Source organism: Oncorhynchus mykiss, chromosome 4 (assembly GCF_057628025.1).
Source record: "Oncorhynchus mykiss isolate SJ-2025 chromosome 4, ASM5762802v1, whole genome shotgun sequence".
NCBI classification, from domain to species: domain Eukaryota; kingdom Metazoa; phylum Chordata; class Actinopteri; order Salmoniformes; family Salmonidae; genus Oncorhynchus; species Oncorhynchus mykiss.
This window is the reverse complement of record NC_143025.1, coordinates 41,643,291-41,661,300: the sequence shown is the minus strand read 5'-3', so window position 1 is coordinate 41,661,300 and position 18,010 is coordinate 41,643,291. Positions and strand designations below refer to the sequence as shown.

General features: G+C 42.1%; 2 protein-coding genes across 2 annotated transcripts in view; one reads left to right on the top strand and one right to left on the bottom strand.

The window, feature by feature from the left end:
• Positions 1–9,651, bottom strand: part of LOC110521003 (cilia- and flagella-associated protein 57) — a 27,031-nt gene extending 17,380 nt beyond the window's left edge. Inside the window, exons 1-11 of the mRNA XM_021598443.3 lie at positions 9,411–9,651; positions 8,874–9,187; positions 8,005–8,267; positions 7,548–7,704; positions 7,042–7,334; positions 4,720–4,885; positions 4,481–4,594; positions 3,961–4,173; positions 2,209–2,382; positions 1,341–1,502; positions 885–1,040 (exon numbers count right to left, since the gene is read on the bottom strand). Of these exons, the coding sequence (XP_021454118.3) occupies positions 885–1,040; positions 1,341–1,502; positions 2,209–2,382; positions 3,961–4,173; positions 4,481–4,594; positions 4,720–4,885; positions 7,042–7,334; positions 7,548–7,704; positions 8,005–8,267; positions 8,874–9,187; positions 9,411–9,570 (2,172 nt within the window). The 5' untranslated portion in view covers positions 9,571–9,651. The remainder of the gene's footprint in view (positions 1–884; positions 1,041–1,340; positions 1,503–2,208; positions 2,383–3,960; positions 4,174–4,480; positions 4,595–4,719; positions 4,886–7,041; positions 7,335–7,547; positions 7,705–8,004; positions 8,268–8,873; positions 9,188–9,410) is intronic.
• ebna1bp2 (EBNA1 binding protein 2) lies at positions 9,566–18,010 on the top strand. Its single transcript, XM_021599702.3, has 9 exons — positions 9,566–10,436; positions 10,586–10,669; positions 14,792–14,967; positions 15,326–15,449; positions 16,348–16,437; positions 16,551–16,626; positions 16,766–16,895; positions 17,033–17,237; positions 17,387–18,010. Exons 1-9 carry the CDS (start codon positions 10,341–10,343, stop codon positions 17,432–17,434), a joined length of 1,029 nt encoding a protein of 342 aa, XP_021455377.1. The 5' UTR covers positions 9,566–10,340; the 3' UTR covers positions 17,435–18,010.

Sequence of the window (18,010 nt, the reverse complement as noted above, 5' to 3'; positions counted from 1 at the left end):
TGTTCTGAGTATTGAAGATCATGAACACTTACCACGCTGCACCTTGGCCTACTTCTTCAGACGATCGTCACATATAATTAATGTGTAATTCATTCAATCCTAAAGTTAATATAACTTTTTTTCATCATTGGCTGCTTGGCTAGGGTTTATTTTAACACTGCATTACAATTGCCACCAACCCAGTAGCAATGACAAAATCTCATGTGCCTAGCAAGGGACAACAATAGTGACAGGTCAAACATTTCAATGTCAATGTTTAGCCAACATATAGTGATGAAAATGATGATAGCTTGAATTCTTGAACATTAATGCTCAAGACAGTATAAGAAAAATGCAGCAGTCGTAAAAACTACTTTCACCTGCAAATAGTGAGGGAGAGAACCTAAATGGGCATGTGCTGAGAGAGTTTCATCACTCTAGCTTGTTTCTGTTTGGAGAAATTCAAGGTCCCTTTTACAATTGCCCCGGTCTCCCGTACTAGTTCATACCATATTAGTGTTTATCTCAGAGCTTATTTACCATCTAAATGTAGCTTCATCACTCTAATTTACTAAATGAATTGAATCAAATTGATGAGTATTATCATGCCTGCTCTCCCTCCCTGGCGCCAGGCTGCTCATCATTACGCACACCTGTCACCATCGGTACGCGTATCAGCACTTCTGTGGACTCATCTGTACGCCATTACTTTGTTGAATGCCACCTCCTATATCTGTCTGTTTCTCAGTTTGATCACTGTGTCAGCATTACTTTCGTTATGTTTCCCCTGTCCAGACGCTGTCCTTGTTTGTTTCATGTCGGTTATTTATTAAAATGAAGTACTTTATTTAGTTAAGTTGTTTGAGGTAGGTAACTGATTATGTTTGAAGCCCTGTCTGTCTCACCTGTATGTTGGTCTTGAGCGACTCCATCTGCTGAACAAATGTAGTTGACAGCTCCTTGGTCTTTTCGTTGTAGTTCATGTCCTTCAGACGGAGCTGGTACTCATTCTCCATCTTCAGCTCCTCCACACGTGTCTTCAGCTCTAACATCACCTGGTTCTGTTATAGGAGGAGAGGAGGTAGTGAGGGAGAGAATGAGCGAGGGACAAGGTAGAGAGAGAGAAGAAGAGTAGTAGCAGTGAAGTGAAGTGAGTGGGAGAAGAGAGAAAAGGAGGCATGAGAGCAGGGGAGGAGAGGGGGAGGAAGAGGAGAGGACGAGAGGACAGGAGGACAGGGATAATGTGATTAATCAGGTTAGAGTAGGAGTGACCATAGCCCTCGCAAACCTACAATAATGGAACACACCCAACCCATGTATCAAGTCAGTGTAATGCTCCAAAAATCCCCATGGTGGGCTACCTTCTCCTCCAGGTCTGACTTGGTGATGAGGATCTCCTCAGCGTAGGTGATCTCCTTGTCTCTCTTCAGGCCGCGGCCCTCCTTGTCTATGATCTTCCAGATGAGCAGACAGCCGTCCTCAGAAACCGTCAGTAGGTACTGGTCATCAAAAGTGATCACCATCTGAACACAGAGAGGACACACACTTCAACACCTCCGTTCAGTGCATTCGGAAAGTATTCAGACACCTTGACTTTTTCCACATTATGTTACATTACAGCCTTATTCTTAAATGGACGAAATAAAACTTTTCCTCATCAATCTACACACAATACCTCATTATGACAAAGCAAAAGGCGATTAGAAATAATAAAAAACTGAAATTGAGCTCAGGTGCATCTTGTTTCCATTGATCATCCTTAAGATGTTTCTACAACTTGATTGAAGTCCACCTGTAGTAAATTCAATATATTTGACAATATTTGGAAAAGGCACACATCTGTCTATATAAGGTCCCACAGTTGACAGTGCATGTCAGAGCAAAAACCTAGCCATGAGGTTGAAGTAATTGTCCATAGAGTTCCGAGACAGGATTGTTTCGAGGCACAGATCTGGGGAAGGGTACCAAAACATTTTTACAGCATTGAAGGTCCCCAAGAACACAGTGGCCTCCATAAAAAATCTAATCAAGTCAAATTTCATTGGTCACATACACCTATTTAGCAGATGTTATTACGGGTGTAGCGAAATGCTTGTAAAACAGGTTGTGTCGGTTTTTGTGTTGTTGTGGGTTCATTACACAGTAATCGCTCAAATTGTGATGCGTTGTGTAGTGTTCCATTGCAATGCACAGTATTTTACTGTTTTGTGAGGGTATTGCAAGTCTTACCTTGGTGACAGGTGAAGAGTGGGCCTGGTACTCGATCCAGTCCTTCTGGGTGGACAGGGGGTACTTGATGGCCCTGATGGTTCCAATGGAGGTCCCAGTGAAGAGCGTGCGCCCAGAACGGGACATAGCGATGGTGGTGTAAGCCACATCTTCAGCGGGCACTTCACGTAGGATCTGACAGAGAGAGAGAAGGGACAGCCAGGGGATGAGGACACAGTGGATGTGCATATAAAGGCTACCAATTTTTTTATTTATTTAACCTTTATTTTAACCAGGAAAAGCCCATATAAAGGCTACCATATAAAGACTACCATATAAAGGGTACTATCAAGGGATGGCGAGAAACAAATGCAGCAGAGGTAAAGTGTTGTTAATATTCATGCATAACATTAACATTATTATGCCAGCCTCACCCAGGAGTGTACATGTACATTTTTAAGTAGAACTAAGTTACCCCGAGGGACTCATTTATTGAAGTGGATATTCTGTCAGTGAAAGTTGTTTACTTCACCAACACTTGGAATGCAAATAGCCTAATGGGGAAGGATGAAGGCATCCAACATCCAACAAAACCACTGATCTATTCAGGACTGGATAAAACTCTTCCAAATTGAGATGCTTATGATTGTTGTGGGTTCTTCTCTCCAAGCTCCAGCAGCTCAGAATAACTCAAAGGGCCTCTATCTGACGGACTGTATCCTCTTCCCTGATTATTTTCACAGACTGTCAGAAAGATGGCCGTCAACTCTCTGGCCCCAGTCATTATGACGGAGAGGGAAACACTATTTATTTCCCTTTCAGAACTTCACTTCACACAGCTGGAAACTGACACCATCAAAACAATGTAATGAAGAGTTAAGGGAAATAAAATATGAACTCAAAACAGTCAGCATAGTACCGCTCTCGAAGGAAACTTCTGCATACTAAGAATAAGAACTGGCTAATAAGTTCTAACTGCACCCCTCAATTATTAAAACCATCTTATAGCTATTATTATAGCCAGATCCTCAACATGTTCTTCAGCTGCACCATCGAGAGCATCCTGACTGGTTGCATCACCGCCTGGTATGGCAACTGCTTGGCATCTGACCGTAAAGGCGCTACAGACATCCAGGACCTATATACTAGGTGGTGTCAGAGAAAGGCCCCAAAAAATGTCAAAGACTCCAGTCCCGGCAAGCGGTACCGGAGCGCCAAGTCTAGGAGCAAAAGGCTCCTTAACAGCTTCTACCCCCAAGCCATAAGACTGCTGAAAAATGTATCAAATGGCCACCTGGACTATTTACATTGACACCCCCCCCCCCCCCCCCCCCCCCCCCCCCCACCTTTGTTTTTACACTGCTGCTACTCGCTGTTTATTATCTACGCAGTCACTTTACAAATTACCTCGACTAACCTGTACCCCTGCACATTGACTCGGTACCGGTACCCCCTGTATATAGCCTTGTTATTGTTATTTAATTTTCTTGTGTTACTTCTCGCATGTGAATTTTGTTGTTGTTGATTTGATTACAAGACAAACCTGATATAATTTTATAGCATCATTATAACTGACTATATCTCAAAACTAATACGCAGTTGTCAGAGTATCTGACATTTCAAATCAATTTAAATCTAATGTTTTACATCAGCAGTTGTCAAGAGAAGCTTTACAGTAACCCAGCCTAGACCCCAAAGAGCAAGCAAAGCAGAAGCAACGTACAGGAAAAACTCCCTAGAGGGAAGAAGCATGTAACATTTTTTGGGTCTCACTTGACAGGCCTGGATCTCTTTCAGGGTACAGTCGGTCCCCACGGCAAAGATAGTCTTGGCGTCAGGGGAGATGGTGACGCTGGTGTAGCTGCAGGACTTGAGGACGCTCTCCGACTCCCGCTTGCTGGTCAGGGTGTTCCACTCGTACACAGCCCCCTCCATACCACACGACACCAGCCTGCTGTCATCACCACTCCAGGCTATGGAGCGCACCTGTAGATGGAGACAGGCGAGCCTCAAACAAAATACCGACTTGCGGTCACGTTATCTCTGCGACCCTAAAGCTATAACTAGGGCCAAAATGTTTTTCCTGGTCAGGTCACATGGCCAGGAACTGTTGGCCTGAGGTGAGGCCTACTGGAACTGTGGTTGGTCAAGCGGCTGCCAGATGTGGGCGAGAAAATATGCCGGAGGCGGGCTGCTAGTGGGCTAGTTGGAGCTTGCTAGCTAGGGTCTTACTCTCTGATGATGAATCACACGGTAAACCATCAGTGCCCTCCCCCAGTGTACCATTCCTAACCTTCCCATTGTGTCCTTTGAGGTTGAGGACGTTCTCGAACGTAGTGGTGGAGTAGATGTGGATGATGTTTCCATTGACCGCAGCAAACAGGTGTCCTCCGTGACTGAAGGCACACTAAAAGGAAAAAGCGTACAGTACACTGCAAGAGCTGGAATAGCTAGAAATCAATGTTTGAGTACCAGTGATGTTCAGCTATCGAAAATGAGGCACTGTTGGCACTGAGAACTCTTCGTTCTGACCTCTCTACAGGCTCGCACGGTGAACTCCTTGAAGGTCCTGACGTCGTCTATGAGCAGGTTCATGAGTCGCAGCTTGTCAGAGAAGCCCACCATGACAAACAGGCCAAACGGGTGGAGGGCGATGCTGAACGCCTCCTCCTGGAACTCCTTATACAGCTCGAGGGTGCTGGGGGGGAACGGAAAGGAGACAGACCTAACAAAGGCTTTAAAAAACAGACCTAATAAAGGCTTTAAAGAACAGACCTAATATAGGCTTTAAAGAACAGACCTAATATAGGCTCTAAAGAACAGACCTAATATAGGCTCTAAATAACAGACCTAATATAGGCTTTAAAAACAAACCTAACAAAGGCTTTAAAAACAGACCTAATATAGGCTCTAAAAACAGACCTAATATAGGCTTTAAAGAACAGACCTAATATAGGCTTTAAAAACAGACCTAATATAGGCTCTAAAAACAGACCTAATATAGGCTTTAAAGAACAGACCTAATATAGGCTTTAAAAACAAACCTAACAAAGGCTCTAAAAACAGACCTAATATAGGCTTTAAAGAACAGACCTAATATAGGCTTTAAAGAACAGACCTTATATAGGCTTTAAAAACAGACCTAATAAAGGCTCTAAAAACAGACCTAATAAAGGCTCTAAAAACAGACCTAATAAAGGCTTTAAAGAACAGACCTAATATAGGCTTTAAAGAACAGACCTAATATAGGCTTTAAAAAACAGACCTAATATAGGCTTTAAAAACAGACCTAATATAGGCTTTAAAAACAGACCTAATATAGGCTTTAAAAACAGACCTAATATAGGCTTTAAAAACAGACCTAATATAGGCTTTAAAGAACAGACCTAATATAGGCTTTAAAGAACAGACCTAATATAGGCTTTAAAAAACAGACCTAATATAGGCTTTAAAGAACAGACCTTATATAGGCTTTAAAAACAGACCTAATAAAGGCTCTAAAAACAGACCTAATAAAGGCTCTAAAAACAGACCTAATATAGGCTTTAAAAAACAGACCTAATAAAGGCTCTAAAAACAGACCTAATAAAGGCTCTAAAAACAGACCTAATATAGGCTTTAAAAACAGACCTAATATAATATAGGCTTTAAAAAACAGACCTAATATAGGCTTTAAAGAACAGACCTAATATAGGCTTTAAAGAACAGACCTAATATAGGCTCTAAAAACAGACCTAATATAGGCTTTAAAGAACAGACCTAATAAAGGCTTTAAAGAACAGACCTAATATAGGCTTTAAAGAACAGACCTAATATAGGCTCTAAAAACAGACCTAATATAGGCTTTAAAGAACAGACCTAATAAAGGCTTTAAAAAACAGACCTAATATAGGCTTTAAAGAACAGACCTAATAAAGGCTTTAAAGAACAGACATAATATAGGCTCTAAAAACAGACCTAATATAGGCTTTAAAGAACAGACCTAATATAGGCTCTAAAAACAGACCTAATAAAGGCTCTAAAAACAGACCTAATATAGGCTTTAAAAACAGACCTAATATAGGCTCTAAAAACAGACCTAATATAGGCTTTAAAGAACAGACCTAATATAGGCTCTAAAAACAGACCTAATAAAGGCTCTAAAAACAGACCTAATATAGGCTCTAAAAACAGACCTAATATAGGCTTTAAAGAACAGACCTAATATAGGCTTTAAAAACAGACCTAATATAGGCTCTAAAAACAGACCTAATATAGGCTTTAAAGAACAGACCTAATATAGGCTTTAAAAAACAGACCTAATATAGGCTTTAAAGAACAGACCTAATATAGGCTTTAAAGAACAGACCTAATATAGGCTTTAAAAACAGACCTAATATAGGCTTTAAAAACAGACCTAATATAGGCTCTAAAAACAGACCTAATATAGGCTTTAAAGAACAGACCTAATAAAGGCTTTAAAAAACAGACCTAATAAAGGCTCTAAAAACAGACCTAATAAAGGCTTTAAAAAACAGACCTAATAAAGGCTTTAAAGAACAGACCTAATATAGGCTTTAAAAAACAGACCTTATATAGGCTTTAAAAACAGACCTAATATAGGCTTTAAAAACAGACCTAATATAGGCTCTAAAAACAGACCTAATATAGGCTCTAAAAACAGACCTAATATAGGCTCTAGAAAACCTAACAGCCAGCCAATAATTGTTTTTCTCAGACATACTGTAACTACCATTCAGTGTCTAAAATAACAAAGGAGCTGAGTTAATCATCACAGGCTGGGACACTGTATAGACTTGACATAAACTCCAGAAAATCTGTATTAAAAGGGATTGTCAAACCCGCAGCTCTTACTTGGTCTCAACGTTCCAAATGCGTACAGACTGGTCCAGGGAGCAGGTGGCGATGATGGGCTTGCGGATGCAGACGGACAGGCCGGTGATAGGCCCAGAGTGGAAAGAGTGGGACAGGAACTCAAACTGGACCTGCTCCCCCTTGCTCATCTCAGCAGAGGACAGGGTGATACTGTAGAGCTGACCACGATCTGTGCTGGTCACTACTGTCTCCTCTGATGGACTGATGACCAGAGAGACAATCTGCTGCTGCTCTGCATGGCTGGGCTCGTGACTGCACTGGTCTGGGGGGATCTGAATGGAACACATACATGAACACACACACACACATATACATGCACACCCAACACAGTTACATTAATACAAAACACACAAGCATAAATACAAAGGCAGAGACCTTATCAGAAATCTCTTTACAAATAGTCTATTTGTGCAGAAGGTGCGTAGATTTGCAGTATACAGCTCGCTTGAGTGATTGTTATAGTTTGGCGAAATCAATTCTGTCACCCTGATCTCCCTGGTCTTCCTGTAGTTGTCCTTGTCGTCGGTTCTCTCAAACAGATACACAGTCCCAGGACCGGCCGAGCAGGCAAAGCCTTTCGAGTAAGCTGTGATGACTGTAACCCGTGGCAACTGAGGGGTCTCTTCATCATTTCCCTCTGCACTGTAAAACATTTTATTTGTATTATTATTATTACGGCATTAGGAGGGTAACATACACAGACGTTTCAGCTTTCACCTTCTTAGGTGTGCAGGTAAAAAGAAACAACAGCAGGCATGGAAATTGTGTGACATCTGTTCTGTGCCCTGTGCAATTAAAGAAGTTGCTCAAACTGGATTCTAACTGCCTCTGTGCTATGATATCCAAGAGCACTTTAGATTGGTCTAACTTTATAAACAGCTAATTTGGTAACATTTTATTTCATGGTAGATAGGTAGGTAATTACTGTGTCCTTATGCCCACCTGTCTGGGTCCTGTGACATGGTGGTCTTGGTGGTCACACTCATGTCCCATCGGAGGTCTCCAGACTCAAACACCATCAGCCTCCCAGCTTCTGTCCCTGCAATCACCCTCTCCTCAGACATCCAGGCATGGGATAGGAAGTTATGGGTCTCTTGCTTATGGAAGGTGGACTGCTTCAGAACCCCCTCTGCATAGCGGAACAGCTTGAAGACCCCATTCCCACTCACACAGATCTGGGTGTTGTCGTATGGGTTCAAGCTGACCTGGAAACATAATACACTCTTTGAAAAAAGGGTTCCAAAAGGGTTCATCGGCTGCCCCCATGGGAGAACCCTTTTTGGTTCCAGGTAGAACCTGTTTTGGTTCCAGGTAGGACCCCTTTAGGAACCCTTTTTCCAAAGAGTGTATTATGTTTCCATAGCACCTTCACCCTCATTTCTAAGAGTGTTGAGTGTGAGACAGTGCCATCATAATATAGCTTTTGAAAGTGAATAAGTATGTGTGTGATCAGCTACAGAGTGAATACTATAACAGAGTAAGGAGCAAGGACCCAGAATGCGATTTGTTGCCTTACCTTAGGGTTTCCCAATGTCGGTGCTGGGGCCCTCCCTGGGTGCACGTTTTGTTTTTTGCCCTAGCACTAAACATCTGATTCAAATAATCAAAGCTTGACGATAAGTTTGTTATTTGAATCAGCTGTGCAGTGCTAGGGGGAAAAAAACAACATGCACCCATGTTGGGAAACCCTGCCTTATCTATGGAAAAATAACACTGCAATTTTGAATGAACACGCGGATCATTCCACATCACCATTTCCTTGCCAACGACTCTTCCCTGGCCCCAATAACAAGAGAGCAGTCCGACATCACCTGGTTGACTGGATTAGTGGCCACAGTGGTCTTCACCATGGCCATGACCTTCTGCTTCTCCCACATCCAGTAGAAGAGGGTGTAGTCTGGCGCTCCTGATTGGCCAATGAAGTACTTGGAGTCAGTGGAGAAGGCCATGGAGACAAACTCCTGGACATGGATGTCCCCTCCATTCAGCACCTTCCTCTTCCGGCTCTGCTCGTGCTGCAGGTCGTACACCGTAATGGTGGCCCTGTCTCCACGCTCCGACACCGCCAGGTAGCGGCGGTTTGAGCTGATAGCCAGGGCATACATTCCCTGACTCCTCTCCAAACCTAATGAGCAAAATCAAAGATGAATCACAAAGACAACATAACTGGAAGTTGGATATCTTAAACAGGTTGTTAACAGCAACAACAACAAAAAGTATGCCAGGTTTAAATTAGTCTATGAATAGATTTCAGAGAAAGTGATGTAGTGTCAGAGACACTAAACATCTATAACACACCCTGACCTTAGCCATATTGTTGTACTCCTGAGATGTGAGCATGCAGATACCTGGGATGAACCTCTGCCATTTCTGATCAATGTTATAACGAACACAGTTATTCCCGGATGGGAAGATGACAGTCTGCTCATCAAAGTAGAACAGGTTATTGGCCACGCCCCTCTGCAAACCAAAGCTGTAGTGGCACTGGGCCACCACTGCAGACATCATCAGAGTGTTGTCAAATCAAAGCTGCAGACTAAATTCTGCCAGTGAAAGGACAGAAGAAGAAAAAACGAATTCAGAAGGGTTTTGATCTTTAAAATATGGCAAGCAAAACTCTTAAGGAGACTAACTAAATTATTTAAGACCATATTGATCCTTTTCACTTTGATCTGAAATTGCGCTATTGGACCTGTACATTTACATCTACAACTCCTGATCTACAATAGGCACATTTTTATAGCCTTACCTGGAACCAAAAAGTCAACTTTGAAAAGTAATTATTCTTATTTAACTAAGCTACTTACCTTTATTGGGGGAAAAAATTGTTGATTCCTCACAACTCCTTATTCATTATTTATTTTTAAATCATTGATACATTCAGAGACTAACATGCTATGTTTTTTCCGAGGCGTGGGATATAATATAATATGAATAGAATGTTATTGTTACATTCTATCACTATGGAAAAGCATTCATACAATGCGTAATTACATAATAAACAAAGAATATAAATGATTAAAGCATACACCCATATCAATATAAATTGAATATGTTTTTTTGTCCTGACTCTTCTGGACATTTTTTTCTCCAAGAGTTGTAATCCAGGAAAACTGTAAATACTGCAAAAAGAAACGTCGCGTAGGAATCTTTGATTTATTCGGGCTGAGTGTTTCCCCGGAAGATATTTTCGGAGGACTGTTAAAGCCGCCACTTCCTTCCCACGTGAACCGCTCCATGTGAGCACCGCTTTTACATCAAATAACTGTTTGTATCCAATGATTCTCGTTAACAATACCATGGATATTAACGAAGATGACGAGCAATTAGGTGAGACGTCTGAGGAGGATGACAGCGAATTATCTGACGGAGAGGTAACTGAATATTCAATAGTGTGGTGCTTGGTAGCTAGCTAACATTAGCGAAGTTAAATAGTAGTTAACGGTAGTTAGCGATGTCTTTGCTAACTTTACTTTAGCTAGGTTATAAAAAGCTTTTATTTGCTGTGTTTCTTTTTCATTAGCTTCAAGATGCATTTGCAAAGGGTTTGTTAAAGCCTGGATTGAACTTTACAACACAAGAACCGAAGAAGATTGTCAACAATGTGGTGAGTGCGCAACCCACCATTGTTTCCAAAGACTTAAGTCCTATGTAGGCTATAATCGTTAAGCCTGGTTAAACTGGTCAGGATCATTTTTTCTCTCTCTAAATGGTTAAACTAGTGAGATATATGATTATTGGAAAAGTCTGCGTTTGCTTCATTTTTACCATCATCCTAAATTAAGTTATTGAATTGTTTTACTCTCTCATTTATATTACGTTACTCCATGATGTGGACAGTGTGTTACTTACTACATTACACACGCTGATGGGGGGGGATTACATACTGTTATTAGAGATTTATTGTCAACATTACACACTATCAATTGCTTAAACGGATAAATGTCTTTGATTTGTGTCATACACTCTTGGGGTTGCAGGACTTAGAATGCAGCTATAATTTTCTTTCTCAAATGGCGCGAATAATTCGGGTAGGTCTCCCCATAAAATTTGCCACACACCAATACACAAATTTGACTGTCAAATGTATCACTTTGATAACAGCCAACCGTTGTCACTGTTTGTATTCAATTTTTTTTATTTCACCTTTATTTTAACCAGGTAGGCCAGTTGAGAACAAGTTCTCATTTACAATTGCGACCTGGCCAAGATAAAGCAAAACAGTGTGACAAAAACAACAACGGAGTTACACATGGGATAAACAAACATACAGTCAATAACACAATAGAAAAACATGTATACAGTGTGAGGAAATTAAGTAAGAAGGTAAGGAAATAAATTGGCCAATAGTGGTGAAGTAATCACAATTTAGCAATTTACACTGGAGTGATATATGTGCAGATGAGGATGTGCAAGTAGAAATACTGGTGTGCAAAAGAGCAGAAAAACAAGAACAAATATGTGGATGAGGTAGGTAGTTGGTTGGATGATGGCTGTGTACAGCTGCAGCGGTCGGTAAGCTGCTCTGATAGCTGCCGCTTAAAGTTAGTGAGGGAGATACAAGTCCCCAACTTCAGTGATTTAAAATATATATATATATATATATATATGTTTATTTATTTTTTGCAATTGGTTCGTCATTGGCAGCAGAGAACTGTAAGGAAAGATGGCCAAATTAGGTTTTGGCTTTGGAGATGACCAGTGTGATATACCTGCTGGAGCGTGTGCTACGGTGTGTGTTGCTATGGTGAACAGTGAGCTGAGATAAGGCGGAGCTTTACCTAGCAAAGACTTATAGATGACCTGGAGCCAGTGGGTTTGGCGACGGATATGTAGCGAGGGCCAGCCAACGAGAGCATACAGGTCGCAGTGGTGGGTAGTATATGGGGATTTGGTGACAAAACGGATGGCACTGTGATACACTACACCCAGTTTGCTGAGTAGAGTGTTGGAGGCTATTTTGTAAATGACATTGCCAAAGTCAAGGATCGGTAGGATAGGCAGTTTTACGAGGGTATGTTTGGCAGCATGGGTGAAGGAGGCTTTGTTGGGAAATAGGAAGACGATTCTAGATTTCATTTGGGATTGGAGATGCTTAACAAGTGCAATACACCAAATGAAAGATAAACTTCTTGTTAATCTACCCATCGTGTCCGATTTTCAAAAAGGCTTTACAGCCAAAGCACAACATATTAGGTCATATGTTAGGTCAGAGCCAAGTCACAAAAACACACACAGCCATTTTTCCAGCCAAAGATAGGCATAAAAAGCAAAAATATAGATACAATTAATCACTAACCTTTGATCTTCATCAGATGACACTCATAGGACATAATGTTACACAATACATGTATGTTTTGTTCGATAAAGTGCATATTTATATCCAAAAATCTCAGTTTACATTGGCACGTTACGTTCAGTAACGTTCAGCCAAAGAAATATCCGCCATGTTGGAGTCAACATTAGTCAGAAATAGCATTATAAATATTCACTTACCTTTGATATTCATCATGATGCACTTCCAGGAATCCCAGTTCCACAATAAATGCTTGATTTGTTGTTCAAATCCAAATTCCTCCTTGTTGTTAGCGCGTTCAGCCCAGTAATCCATCTTCATGAGACGCGAGCACTAGGTCCAGACAAAGTCCAAAAGTTCCGTTTGAGTCTGTAGAAACATGTCAAACGATGTATAGAATCAATCTTTAGGGTGTTTTTAACCTAAATTTTCAATAATGTTCCAACCGGAGAATTCCTTTGTCTGTAGAAAAGCAATGGAACGAGGGCTACCTCTCATGTGAACGAGCATAACGAGTATGTGGCACTCTGCCAGACCACTGACTCAATGAGCCCTTATGAGCCCCTCCTTTACAGTAGAAGCCTCAAACAAGTTTCCAAAGACGTTTGACATCTAGTGGAAGCCTTGGGAAGTGCAATTTGACCCCATAGACACTGTTTTTGATAGGCCAAGCTTTGAAAAACTACAAACCTCAGATTTCCCACTTCCTGGTTGGATTTTTCTCTGGTTTTTGCCTGACATATGAGTTCTGTTTTACTCACAGGCATCATTCAAACAGTTTTAGAAACTTCAGTGTTTTCTGTCCAAATCTACTAATAATATGCATGCATGCATTTCATTTAAGAGCAGTTGGAGGCCACTGAAGGAGAGTTGTATGGCATTGAAGCTCGTTTGGAGGTTTGATAACACAGTGTCCAAAGAAGGGCCAGATGTATACAGAATGGTGTCGTCTGTGTAGAAGTAAATCAAAGAATCACCCGCAGCAAGAGCGACATCATTGATATATACAGAGAAAAGAGTCGTCGCGAGAATTGAACCCTGTGGCACCCCCATAGAGATTATGATTAGTTTTGGGGCTCCCAAGTGGTGCAGCTGTCTAAGGCACTGCATCTCAGTGCTAGAGGCATCACTACAGACCCTGGTTCGATTCCAGGCGGTATCACAACCGGATGTGATTGGGAGTCCCATAGGGCGGTGCACAATTGGCCCAGCGTCATTAGGGTTTGGCCGGGGTAGGCCGTCATTGTAAATAAGTATTTGTTCTTATATATACAGTGGGGGCAAAAAAAAAAATCCATTGCTTAACCTCTTTGAGAGGCTAGTTAAGGATCATATCACCTCCACTTTAACTGACACCTAGACCCACCTATATTTGCATACCGCCCCTATAGATCCCCAGACGATCCAATCGTCTGCACACTGCCCTATCCCATCTTGACAAGAGGAATACCTATGTAAGAATGCTTTTCATTGACCATAGCTCATAGCTTTAACACCATGGTATTCTCCAAGTTCATCATTAAGCCCGGGCCCTGGGTTTGAACCCCACCTTGTGCAACTGGGTTCTGGACTGCCTGACAGCTGCCTGACATGCTTCACAGTAGGTATGGTGTTCTTTGGATGCAACTCGGCATTCTTTGTCCTCCAAACACGACGAGTTGAGTTTTTACCAAAAAGTTATATTTTTGTTTCATCTGATCATATGACATTCTCCCAATCTTCTTCTGGATCATCCAAATGCTCTCTAGCAAACTTCAGACGGGCCTGGACATGTACTGGCTTAAGCAGGGTGACACATCTGGCACTGCAGGATTTGAGTCCCTGGCGGCGTGTGTTACTGATGGTAGGCTTTGTTACTTTGGTCCCAGCTCTCTGAGATTCTGTTCCAATCCGATCCCTGGCTGCGAGCTCGTGTCCCCTATGACGTGTGTCTGGTGTGTGCTAACTTCTAGCTGGCTAGTCACCCATCTCGCCCCGTTGCGATGGACTGTTTTCTGATCAAGAGAAGAGTGCGGGTAGAAAATGAAAATCCAGACCCTGTCTGAGGGGGCCGAAGAAGAGGGAGATAAGAAAGATGAGTCGGAGAGAGAAAAAATTGTGAGCCACGACGTGAGGGAGCACCAGAGCAGTTTGTCACTGCTAGCTGCTCCAAAGCCACCGTTAGCTGCACTGTTAGCACAGCCACCGCTCCCTCTGATTTAAGCCAGTCACCTGTTGAAGAACCAAGGCGCCCTCATTTTGTCTGTCGTAGTTGAAGTGTACCTATGATGAAAATTACAGGCCTCCTCTTTTTAAGTGGGAGAACTTGCACAATTGGTGGCTGACTAAATACTTTTACTAAATACTTTTTTTCCCCAAATTGGTGTTGCCCTGTCTAGTATGTGAATCACAGGTGGCTTTTCTAATACTTATTTTCTTCATGGTTGTGTACAGGAGGGTTTGAAACAGTGCCTCGCCGACTTCCGTAAGAACACACTACCCTGGGTAGAGAGGCTGGACATGGTCAATCTCCCAGCTGATGACATCGTTGCCAAGTCCGAGGGCAGACTTGACAACAAGGCTAGCGGAGACCTCAACCCGGATGACGACTTCCAGAGAGAGATGTTCTTGTGAGTGTATTGCCCCGATACATGGGTGTTGAATACATGGGTGTGGGGCTCCCGAGTGACGCAGCATCACAGTGCTAGAGCCGTCACTACAGACCCTGGTACGATCCCGGGCTGTATCACAACCAGCCGTGATCGGGAGTCCCATAGGGCGGTGCACAATTGGCCCAGCGTCGTCCTGGTTAGGGTTTGGCGAGTGTAGGCAGTCATTGTAATTAAGAATTTCTTCTTAACTGACTTGTCAAGTTAAATAAATTTAAAAATCCATTCGTATCATACTGAAGAGAGACTTTGGTGGAATTTTATGCTCTTTAAGCTATGGCAATTGTAACACATCCTCTCTTACGGTGATGTCCTCCAGCTACCGCCAAGCCCAAGCCGCTGTTCTGGATGCGATGCCCCGGCTCCTGAAGCTTAAGATAGCCACCAAGAGACCTGAGGACTACTTTGCAGAGATGGCCAAGTCGGACCAGCAAATGCAGAAGGTAGGATGCCCTGACGTAGCCTTAGACCCAGAGATATATTGCCATGTCTATGTGACTTAATTGCATCAGGTATTGGTAAATCTCTGACAGCAAAACTGTTATGAAAAGAGTTGTTTTACTTTTCCGTAATTGCCTGTTTATGGCAGATATATAATACTTTTTTTAATGCTTAAAAACATTATTTGACAAAGTATCCTGACAAAAATCAATATCCTCTTTAAATCACATTGGCTATGCATGGAGGTTGGTTCAGGTTGTCTTGTTATCGCATAATCTCTAATCTGCCAGTCTGTCTTGAGCTCTCGCTTGCCAACTAGCAGCATTGTATCATGGTACTGGCCCACAAAGTTTCCTGCACCAGTGAGACTATGACGGACATAACTGTATGCATACAGGTGAGACGTGTCATACAAGTCCACCAAGAAGGAGTATTAGGATGAAGTAATTTTGATTTCCTCCTCTTCCACTAATCTAATGTCTGGTCGAGTAGTTGGCCGTTTAAAAGAAGGAAAAATGTAAGAAATGCAAATCAAGCTAGCTAACTAGCTACTTTCACAAGGATAAAGGCACAAGTTGAAAAAATAAATTGACACTGAAACAGCGGATATTGACTAGCCAGATGGACAGAGGGAGACGTGCTTTATGCAAGGCGCTAACGTACCCATGGTGGGCTATCATTCTTGCATTATTAGTGCAATCACTTCCATAGTGGTGTCGTGTCAATAAATCACCAGCGGGCACTCCTAATAAAACATTATCTTACACGTGGAGGCATTCAAATGGATTTCTATTGGTATGGCTGTTGAATCTCACATTTGTCCAGCAAATTCTGACATTTTACTGGCACTGAAACACTGGTGTGGTCATGTATAATGCGATCCATTGTCTTTTCCCACAGATCAGGAAGAAACTCATCATGAAGCAGACAATGATGGAGAAGTCAGAAAAGGCCAAGAAACTAAGAGAGCAGAGGAAGTACGGCAAGAAGGTCCGTATCCTCTCCTCCCATCTCTTTTTTCCTTAAAGGACAGCAGTGCACTGGCATGTAACTTTTTATTATGTCATCTTGGTACAAGTAGTCATATGAAATCTGTCCTGTAGGTGCAAGTGGAGGTTATTCAGAAGAGACAGAAGGAGAAGAAGGCCATGATGTATGCCGTGAAGAAGTATCAAAAAGGTAGGTCCTCAGTTGTACGTGTTGTGGCCTACGACCCAACTTGTTCACACTTGTTGTTATTAAGTGGCTCTGGTTGACAGCAATCTGCTAAAACTGCCCAATGTGATTCATGACGTTTAAACACCCTCCTCTCTCGTAGGCATGACTGACAAACTGGACTTCCTGGAAGGAGATCAGAAGACGGCTAAAGGAGGAGCTCCAGCTAAAGGAGGATCAGGGAAAACAGCAGGAGGCCAAACACCTGATAAAAAAGCCATGAACAAAAAAGGGTAAGACGCCACACACAGATGTGAATGTCGTGCACCAATGCTTATTCTCCACTACCTACCTATACTCATTTGTATTCAGTGCTTTTTACAACACATTTGTGTGTACTGTACCTTGACTCAAACCTCTGACTTGACAGCCCCAATGCTAAGAGGAAGTATAAGGACCAGAGGTTTGGTTTTGGCGGAAAGAAGAGTGGAACCAAGTGGAACACCAAGGACAGTCACAATGATGTGTCAGGGTTTCGTGCCAAGGTGGCTCATGGGAAAGGAGGAAAGGGGGGGAAAGGAGGCAAAGCGGGACCTGGAGGAAAAGGAGGAAGGGGCCCCTCCAAAGGAGGGACTGTAAGTGACTGACAGACGTCATTGATCACATTTTGAAATAAAGTAAAAAATAATTGATTGTTTAATTACATTTTTCCCTGTTATGTTATTTGAAATTGTAGTTATTTTGTAATTTTGCTCCTTTTCTAATATGTTTTGTGATTCTTCAGAAACGACCGGGCAAGAATGCACGCAAGAAGATGAAGGGTCGCTCCTAAGGAGTTGAGTGCTGAAGGTCCTGCAGTTTGATTGGTCCCTCGGTCTATGACATCAGCCAGGTTTGCACCTCGTCATCAGTCTTTGGTTACACACATTGCATCCCAGCGCATATATTAAAGAGAAGTGCTCTCTTTCTATACTTAATCACACACACCAACTGTTATTGAGCCCTTGGGGCAGTGGACTGATATGAAGGAATTTGTGTCACTATGACCCAAGATGTCCACTTGCATCCTGCCCTCAGAATGATCTTTCCTAGAATATCGCTGAGGCTAGATGCGGACTTGGCTGCATGTGAGCTTTGGAATGTCACCTTGTGCACAACCTGACTGAGCGGAACCATACCATATACGCCAAATTCAATAGCTGCCCTGCTACACTCCCTCTGCAGAGGGGTGGTTTAAAACCCCAAACATGAATTTGGACATCAAAAGACAATTACATTTTGTTTCTTTTATTACCGCCTGTAAAAAAAAAAAAATGTTTTAAAATAAAACTTTATACATTGTTGTATCGCGTGTAAGTTTGATGCTATTTTGTGATGTTGATTAAAATGATCAAGCCACTTCAATAAA

Coding starts and splice junctions, on each gene's coding strand:
- ebna1bp2 (XM_021599702.3), top strand. CDS start 10,341: ATGATTCTCGTTAACAATACCATGGATATTAACGAAGATGACGAGCAA. Junction 14,968..15,325: donor TTCCAGAGAGAGATGTTCTT/GTGAGTGTATTG, acceptor GATGTCCTCCAG/CTACCGCCAAGCCCAAGCCG. Junction 16,438..16,550: donor AGAGGAAGTACGGCAAGAAG/GTCCGTATCCTC, acceptor TCTGTCCTGTAG/GTGCAAGTGGAGGTTATTCA.